An 8,518-nucleotide genomic window follows, 5' to 3' on the forward strand; every position below is an offset into this window, starting at 1 on the left:
GCTGCGGCTCAGGCTAGGGGTGAAACCACGGGAGAAATCAGTCATTAAAGGAAGAAACACACTCACGGCTGGGGAAACTAGAGGGCACCAATGCGATTCCCAGAAACCAAATCCCAATTTCCAGGGCGGGGCCGTGCTCGTTTGGTTTGTTTAATCAGAAACACTCCTGAAGTTGCCAGGAAAAGATTCCAGGACGGCGTATCCTGCGGATTCCGATGCATTAACACAGTCCAAGCACACCGCGAAGCCCGAGAGGGGGATTCCTGTAAGGCTGTGCAGCCCTCTGCAGCAGCCCGAGCTTTCCAGGGATCCCAAATGGCATCCCCAAAATGTGGCACCCCCTGGCTTCGACCCTGTGTTTGTGGGACATGGAGGTGGGCTTGGGGCTCCAGCAGGATTTGGGGATTTCACAGGGATTAGGGACAGAGAAAGAATGGGAAAGGAGGGGAAAGAAAAAGGGGATAATGAAGGAGCCAAGGGAGAAAAGGGGAAATGAAGGGGGCAAAGAAAGGGAGAAAAGTGAGGGGAAAAAAGAAAGGGTGAGGAAAGAACAAGGTAAGGAAAGAAGCAGGCAAAGAAGGGACAAAGCGGGAAAAGGGAAGAAAGGGACAACACAGGTGGCCAAAAAAAAAAAAGAAGGGGGGAAGAATGGAATAAAGGATGAAGGTAGGATGGGGGCAAAAAAGTGACAAAGAAAGAAAAGGGAAAGAAAACGGTGAAGCAAAAAGTGGGCAAAGAACAGATAAAGGTGGAGACAAGGAAGGAAACTGGCAATAAAGGGGCAACAAAAGAAGCGGGGAAATGAGCAAAGAGAGAGATTAAGCCAGCAACGAGGAAAAGGGGCCCGGGGTTTCCCCGGCGCCGAGGAGGAGTCTCCTGTGCCCTTACAGGGGTGTCCGGAGGGGCGGTCTATTCCCGCTCCATCCGAAATCTCGAGGAAACGAAACAGCCGGCGCTGCACCCGCCCCGCGGCGCCTCCACCTCCCGGAACACCACGCGTGCCCAGGTGCCACCACAGCTGTCCCCGAGCCCGAGACATGCAGAAGCCGCTTCCGCCCTACGAGGTGCTGCCGACCGAGGTCAGCATGGAGGAGATGGTTCGGAGCACCACGGTGACGGTGGAGGAGACGCAGCAGCCGCAGCCGCCGCCGCCGCCGCGGGACCACCTGGTGTGGTCCCTGTTCACCACCCTGTACGGCAACTTCTGCTGCCTCGGCCTCCTGGCGTTCGTCTTCTCCGTCAAGGTGGGGAGCTCGGGGGGACACCGCGGGTGGGGGCGGCCCCGGGGACACCCACCGAGTCCCGGACCTCAGGGACACCAACCGCACCCCCAGCCCGGGATGCCGCGTGGACCCCACTGAGCTCCCGGTGCCGGGTGACCCACGGACCCCACAAACCCCAGACCAGAGGGTGCCCCAGGGACCCCACAGAGTCGCCTCTTTATGGGGACTGACCCCACAGAGTCCCGGCTGCGAGTTCTGCAGGGCTTTGGGGCAGGGAGGGCAGTGGGCACGTCAGGGTACCCCCGGTGTTTTGGGGAGGGTTCAGCCCGGTCTGGAGTTTCCAGGACCTCTCTCACAGCTCTGAGCCTCCCGGGACGCCCCCACCCCACTGCCCCTGACTCTGCCTCTGCCTGCCCCCAGTCCAGGGACCGCAAAGTGCTCGGTGACTACAGCGGGGCCCTGAGCTACGGCTCCACGGCCAAGTACCTGAACATCACGGCCCTGGTGATCAACATGGTCATCGTCGTCCTCGTCATTGTCTTCGTCTCCCTGGTCTTAGCCGGGGCCTTCAGGCCCCACTAGTACGGGGGGTACCGGTACAGCCCCGCTTAAGTGCCTGCCCTCCTTGCCGCGGGCTGTGCTTCCCTCCCCGGGGCTGCAGCCACAATCCACGACAATCCACGACAATCCACGTGCCTCACCCGGAGCCTGCTGCTCTCCTGTCCTGTCCCTCCCCACTCGGAGCTTTTGTGGAAGCTGCCCTGGCTGGACATGGCTCCTCAGAGAGCAGATGTGCACCCCAACCCTGCCACAACCTGCTTGGAGCCCCAGCTGCCTCAAAACAATTCTGAGGAGAAGCACCTGGTTCAGAGAAACCCTGCTCCCCTGAAATAAAAGTTTCTTTCACTTTTGCCGTGTCTTGGTTTCGTATCATTGAGGATATGGTTTGGGGTTTGTTCTGCAGCAGCTTGGCAGGATGAGAAACAGGGTCAGCCCGTGGGGTGTGCCCGGGAGAGGTGGTGTTTGGGGGTCCCCAGGACCAGGGGAGAGATGAGAATCTTGCCTCTGTGTTTCAGAAGGGTGATTTATTATTTTATGATATATATTATATTTTTTAAAGATGATATACTAAAGCTATACTAAAGAAAGAGAAAGGAGACATCAGAAGGTTAGCAAGGAAAGGAATGACAACAAAATCTTGTGACTGACCAGAGACACAACACAGCTGGACCTGATAGGTCATCAAGTAGAAACAATAAACGTGAGACCAATCCAAGGTGCACCTGCCACATTTCACAGCAGCAGATCATTATTGTTTACATTTCTTTTCTGAGGCTTCTCAGGAGAAAAATCCTAGCAAAAGGAGTTTCATAAAATGTGTCAGTGACACCCGAGGGAGGTGGGAAGTGTCCCCCACCACAGAAACACTGCTCAGGGGACACCCCAGGCACCCTGAACCGGGATGCTGCATCTGCAAGGGGAGGCAAGCTCTTGGAAGGCTCACAGCGAGGGTGAGGGTGGAACCTGATCCCTGCTGGGTGCCACCAGGAGCACCCCATCCTCACCAGCCCTCAGGCAGCAAGGTGGCTTTGGGGGGACAGGATGTGCAAAGGGCTTGAGTAGGATGAGCTGGAATGCGATAGAGCAGGGCTGGAGAGGCTCCCAGAGGGAAAGGGCCAGTGGGTTCTGCTGCTCCATCCCCAATCACCCTGCCGGGGCTGGGTTGCCCATCTCCCCCTGCAGCCAGGGGAGCTGGGATCCTGCTGTGGGATGCTCACAGCCCCCATGCCACTTGCCTGGAGCCCGGTTTGCCTGGGCACAGCTGCCCATCTGCCCGCAGCAGGAAGCAGGGGATGAATTCCGTGTCTCGCCCGGCTGGCACGCTCATCCTTCACCTTCACTATCAACTCACCCCAGCCCGGCAGCTCCCTCGCCTTGGTGCTCCAGATTCCCTCCTCATCCCGCAGGGGAGGGAACTGTGCCCAGAGGGAGCCACACCGAGCACCAGGGCCCCCTGTCACAGGCTGGCAGGGCGGGATCCTCGCGCCTCGGGGCTGCCACACGTGTCACTGCCCGGAGGAGTGACCCCGGAGGGGACGTGGGAAGCCCTGGCCCCAGCCCCTGTGGCAGAGGCTCAGCTCTGCAGCTGGCCTGGCTCCCCCTTCCCCTCTGCACTCCTCGCCCCCGGCAGGGCCCGCTCCTGGGGGCTGGGGCCCCACAAGGAGGGGAACAAAAGCGCGATTTTCCCTCTCCCCACGAACATGGGGCTCCTGCCAAGACACCACTCGTAAGATGTCAGAAATCCCACTCACAAACACAGTGGATATTTGTTGCAGGATCCCTGGCACGGAGCCTCCGGTGAATCATTTTCTGCTCTGCTTTTTTCCCGGAAAACACGGGCTCCTTGCTGCAAAAGGAATCTGCTGCCTGCCCGGCCCCAGGCTTGGCCTGCCCAAAACCAGCACAGCCAATGGGAACTCAGGCCAACAAAGGCCATTACTCCAAGATCCCCATTTCCTCCTTCTCCCTGTTTTTATCAGCAGTTTCCGGCACAAATCTAAAGGGCAGCCCCACACAGGCCGAGCTGGAAAAAGTTGACCCTTTCACACCCCAAAATTGTCACCAGCAAAGCCTCCTTCCCGTGACCGCTCCAGGCTGCCATGGACAGCTCCCCGCAGCCCACCTGCTGCTGAAACTCGGGAGGAGAGTAAAAACCCTCCAGCACGATGTGTGTAGTGACAGAGAATGAAGCATTACTTTGTCCTGGCCAGGACGTGTCATGGAAAACATTCCCATCCACACCGAGTTCCTTACCTGGTGTTTCCCATGTCTGTATAGACAAAAAGCCAAAGAAATTCCCGTTCAGCAGTCTTAAATGACACTTAAGAATTACACTTAAGAATTACAATTCTTAGTATTAGATCTCCCATCAGTTCTTGATACCTTCACCTTCAAACCTCATTTTTCGGTTCTCTCGAGGATTCATTTCCCAGACAGGGAGGTGATGTTGGTTAATGGTCGCTAATGGTCGCTAATATTCGCTAATGTTCTCTAATGCTCTTATGGCAACTCCCAATCTGTGCATGTTCAGATCATCGGCCCTCTCCCGATGAACAGAATCTTTCGAAGAAAAACTTGATTTCCCCTCCTCCTTGGCACAGGCGAACAAACTCCTGATTAATGTTACATTTAAAAAATTAAAATTTGTATCATTTCAAACCTCCCCAACCCTCCCCTCCAGTCCCTTCGGAGCCCTCAGGGTTCTCCCTTTCAGCCCCCCAGGGTCCCCAGAGCTGCCCTGCACCCCCAGACTGCGTGGGCTGGGGGTCCCAGAGGGCCGTGCCCCCCCTCCCTCTGCGGGGCGGTGCGGGGCCGGTCCCCCGCCCTGAGCGAGCTCCGTTCCCGTTCCAGGCGTTCATTCCCTGTCATGGAGCCCAGGCAGGCGGACGTGTCCATCCCACTGCAGTCCTCCGGGTGGGGGGCGGCCGCCCCCGGCCCCTGCTCCGAGCCGCAGCCCCGGGACTACGTGCTCTGGTCGGTGTTCAATGTGCTGCTGTGGTGCGCGCTGGGCTGCTGCGGCTTCCCCGCGCTCGTCTACTCCGTCAAGGTGAGGGAGGGGCCGGGGACCCCCGCCAGGCGCCGCGGATCAAGCCCTGATCGGCCCCGGGACCCCCACCCAGACTGACCCCCAGCCAGCCCCTCCCAGGCCTTCCCTCCCCCGACCGAGCCCGGCGCGGGACCCCCGACGTGTCCCGGCTCCCTCCCCTGCTCCGGACCCCCGACCCAGCCCGACCCGGACCTTCCCCTCACCCGGGGATCCCCCAGCCCTCCCTGACACCCCCCGCTCCTCTCCCCCTGCCCACCTCCCTCCAAACGCCTCTCCCATCCCGGATCCCCAGATCCCCTCTCCCATCCCAAACCCCCACTCTGGTCTCCCATCCCCGATGCCAGCCCCCCCCGGGACCCCCAAAGCCGTGTGCCCTCCCGGGGACCCCCAAAGCCGTGTGCCCACCCCGGGACCCCCAAAGCCGTGTGCCCACCCCGGGACCCCCAAAGCCGTGTCCCCCCCGAGTGCCGGCACGGCGGGGCAGCGCCCGCTGGCCTCGCCCCGTGCCCCGGGTGACACACACGTCCCCGGGGTCGCAGCACAACCTCGCGGCCACCCCGGGGGGTTTGGCCCCCCAGTCGGTGCCCCACACACCCCGAGCCACCCGTTTGCCCCCAGGCCCGTGACTGTAAGCTGTCGGGGGACCTGGAGGGTGCGCGGCGCCACAGCCACCGCGCCAGGGTGGCGAACATCGTGTGCTCCGTGGTGGTCGCCGTGGTCTGGGTGATCTTCATCGTCATCGCCGCCACCATCATGGCCAGATTCAGGGACACCTGACCAGCGCCCGGCCCCACCCGCGGGGTGCTCCCCCGCTCCTCCTGCCTCCGAAATGTGCCCGCTCGGGGCGCGGGGGCGCAGGGAGTGACCGCGGTGCCCTCGCTGTCCCCGCACGGCCGCGGGAGGGGAGGGGACGGGGCGGCCAGGCTGGGGCGTGGGGGACAGGGGACAGCCCCCCACTCCCCCCCTTGGCTCTGCTCACGCTCTTCCTGGCATCTGTGACACACCTGTCGGTCACCGCTGCCACCAATGGAGTTCGTCCCCTCGCTGTCACCTCCTTCACCGCGGGACATCGCAGAGAGTCCTCGGGCATCTTTGTGGCGTCCCCCTCCTGCTCCTCTCCCTGCCTCCATCCTGCCGCGGAGCAGGGCGCTTCCAGCCCAAATCCCAGGGAAGTTTCTTCCCGACATCTGGGATGTTATAGATACATATTGTAATATTGGCTTTTCGCAAATGTTAAAATAGATTTTATATGTGTAGTGTTAAAGTAACTTTGCTATAAAGATATAGTTTTTATTTCTGTTGTTAATTAAGCTTGGACATAGCAGTAAAACAGCTAAGATAAGCATGCTTCTGTTAAAATGCCTGCTTAAATGAGATAACATCCAATAAACAAATAAAAAAGACACCTGCTTACAGATATACCAACTATCACCCCTCACCATCTAGAGACACTGTGGGCCAAACCAAAACTAAAAATAATAATAAAAAACCCTAAAGCCACAACCAAAAAATACACATACTCTAAAAAAGTAAAACCAAAAAAGAGTCATAGTAAGCAATTCTTAAAATATGCAAACTAGTTCAAGAAAAAAGTTTACTATACATCCGAGTCTATAAATATACAACAGGCTGATAGTAGAAAAAAGTGTTTAAGTGTCTCCAAAGATAACAGTGCGCTCTTCACTGAGCACCAAGGCACACCCAGCCGTAATCTTTACTCTACATTCCTTATCTCCTACTATCCTTTATTAAACTCTTTAAATTTTCACAAGACAGTAAACGTGTTTTCCACTTTGGAGATGGCAGGAAAAGGAAATTAAAGCCCCTCCGCGTGTCCTGGCTGCCCACGCCCCCCACCCTGCAGCCCCGTGGGTGCGGCTCTTCCACCTTTGCACACGAACTTCCCATTCCACGCATCCCAGAGCCCAAAAGTGCTGCCGAGGGGGGTCAGCCGTGCCCAGCTCACCTGGAGGGTGGGGTTGGAGGTACCCGTGCCAGCCAGCGCCGCGCAGCTCCCGGGCTCCGCCTCGCCGAGCCCCTCCTGCGGGGCCGGAGCCGCCCGTGCTCCTCATCCCGGGAGGAAGGCTGGGCTCGCCATCCCGGCCCGGCCTGTGGGACAACCGCATCCCTGAGGGCTGTAATTTCCCAGGTTTATATTTAGCGGAGCAGGGATATAAAAGGGGCGCGGGCCGCCGGAGCTCTCTCTCCGTGCCCATCATGGACCCGCGGGAGGAACGGCCGCCCCCCAAGCGGGGGTCGCCCCCCGCCGCCCCCGCGCCCCGAGACCACCTGGTCTGGGCCATCTTCAACACCCTCTACATGAACTTCTGCTGCCTGGGCTTCGTGGCGCTCGCCTTCGCCGTCAAGGTACGGCCCCGGCAGCACCGGAGCGCTCGGGGGCTCCGGGAGGGATGGGAGGGATGCCCAAGGAGGCAGCGAGCGCTTGGGAAACGTCCCGGAGGGGCTGGGGAGGGCAGATCCCAGCTCTCCACAGGCGGCGGCACCTGCCGCTGGTGAATCCTCCCTGCTTTTCCTGCCACTGACTCCAGAGGCTGTGGGACAGCCGCGGGTAACCACAGCCCCCTGCCCAGCACCCGAGGAGCAGCTGCTTGGTCCTAAAACATGCCATGGGGGCCGTGATTTCACCACCACCCCCCTGGCAGGAGCAGCTCCAGCTGTGGAAAAATGGGAACAAGCAGGGACTGGGGTCAGAGAGGCTCCAGAGGAAGTGGGAGGGAAAATCTCATCTCCAGCTGGGCTAGACTGGGACAGAAAAATGGGGACAGGCAGAGGCTGGAGCCAGAGAGGCTCTGGATGAAGCAGGAAGGAAAAGACAAGTGGGAAAGAATGCAGGGCTGGAGGGGAGCCTGGGATGGATGGATGGATGGATGGATGGATGGATGGATGGATGGATGGATGGATGGATGGATGGATGGATGGATGGATGGATGGATGCATGGATGGATGCATGGATGGATGGATTGTGGGTTGCAAGGGGAACAAAGCCCTGGAGCAGGAAGGGGCTTTGGGAAGGGGCTGTAGGAAGGGCTGTGGGAAGGATCTCTCCAAAGGGGCTGAGGGAAGGGGCCGTGGGAAGGGGCTTTGGGAAAGGGCTGAGGGAAGGGGCTTTGGGAAAGGGCTTTGGAAGGGGCTGAGGGAAGGATCTCTCCTCGGCTGCTGCAGGCTCGGGACAGGAAAGTGTCCGGGGACGTGGAAGCTGCTCGGCACTTCAGCTCCAAGGCGCGGTGCTACAACGCCCTGGCCACGGCAGGCAGCGTGGTGCTGCCCCTGCTGCTCGGGGCCCTCATTGTCACCGGGGTCATCCACCTCTCCAAGCTGGCCCAGGAGTCCGTGGGCTTCTTCACCTACCAGTTCAGCGGCAGCGACGACGAGGACCAGTGACCCAGGGCGAGGGCTGGTGGCACCTCCTCTGCATCACTGGTGGCACCTCCAAAAAGCCACCACACCCCTGCCTGCCACCCCACTCCCCAAGCCCCGTTATTTTTGGTTATCCTGTGGGATTTTTTACCTCCCGTTATCCCGTGTGGAGCCCCAGTTTCCGTGGTTGCTATTTAAATCATTAAACGCTTCACACAGTGCGAGTTTCTGCCTGTGGGAAGGGGCAGGGGGGTGCTAAAGGGAAAACATAAATTGGGATTTTTGGCTCTGATGGGGCTCCTGGCAGCCA

General features: G+C 59.3%; 3 protein-coding genes across 3 annotated transcripts; all 3 read left to right on the forward strand.

Moving 5' to 3' along the window:
- Window positions 1–585: 585 nt before the first annotated feature.
- On the forward strand, window positions 586–2,105 carry LOC115904154 (interferon-induced transmembrane protein 1-like). Its single transcript, XM_030949333.1, has 2 exons — window positions 586–1,244; window positions 1,644–2,105. The coding sequence occupies exons 1-2, from the start codon at window positions 1,038–1,040 to the stop codon at window positions 1,803–1,805; spliced, it is 369 nt and encodes a 122-aa protein (XP_030805193.1). The 5' UTR covers window positions 586–1,037; the 3' UTR covers window positions 1,806–2,105.
- A 2,417-nt stretch (window positions 2,106–4,522) lies between these two features.
- Window positions 4,523–6,181, forward strand: LOC115904155 (dispanin subfamily A member 2b-like). Its single transcript, XM_030949335.1, has 2 exons — window positions 4,523–4,830; window positions 5,449–6,181. The coding sequence occupies exons 1-2, from the start codon at window positions 4,651–4,653 to the stop codon at window positions 5,605–5,607; spliced, it is 339 nt and encodes a 112-aa protein (XP_030805195.1). The 5' UTR covers window positions 4,523–4,650; the 3' UTR covers window positions 5,608–6,181.
- An 859-nt stretch (window positions 6,182–7,040) lies between these two features.
- On the forward strand, window positions 7,041–8,413 carry LOC115904153 (interferon-induced transmembrane protein 5-like). Its single transcript, XM_030949332.1, has 2 exons — window positions 7,041–7,197; window positions 8,014–8,413. Exons 1-2 carry the CDS (start codon window positions 7,048–7,050, stop codon window positions 8,230–8,232), a joined length of 369 nt encoding a protein of 122 aa, XP_030805192.1. The 5' UTR covers window positions 7,041–7,047; the 3' UTR covers window positions 8,233–8,413.
- The last annotated feature ends 105 nt before the right edge of the window (window positions 8,414–8,518 follow it).

Source organism: Camarhynchus parvulus, chromosome 5 (assembly GCF_901933205.1).
Source record: "Camarhynchus parvulus chromosome 5, STF_HiC, whole genome shotgun sequence".
In the NCBI taxonomy this organism is placed as follows: domain Eukaryota; kingdom Metazoa; phylum Chordata; class Aves; order Passeriformes; family Thraupidae; genus Camarhynchus; species Camarhynchus parvulus.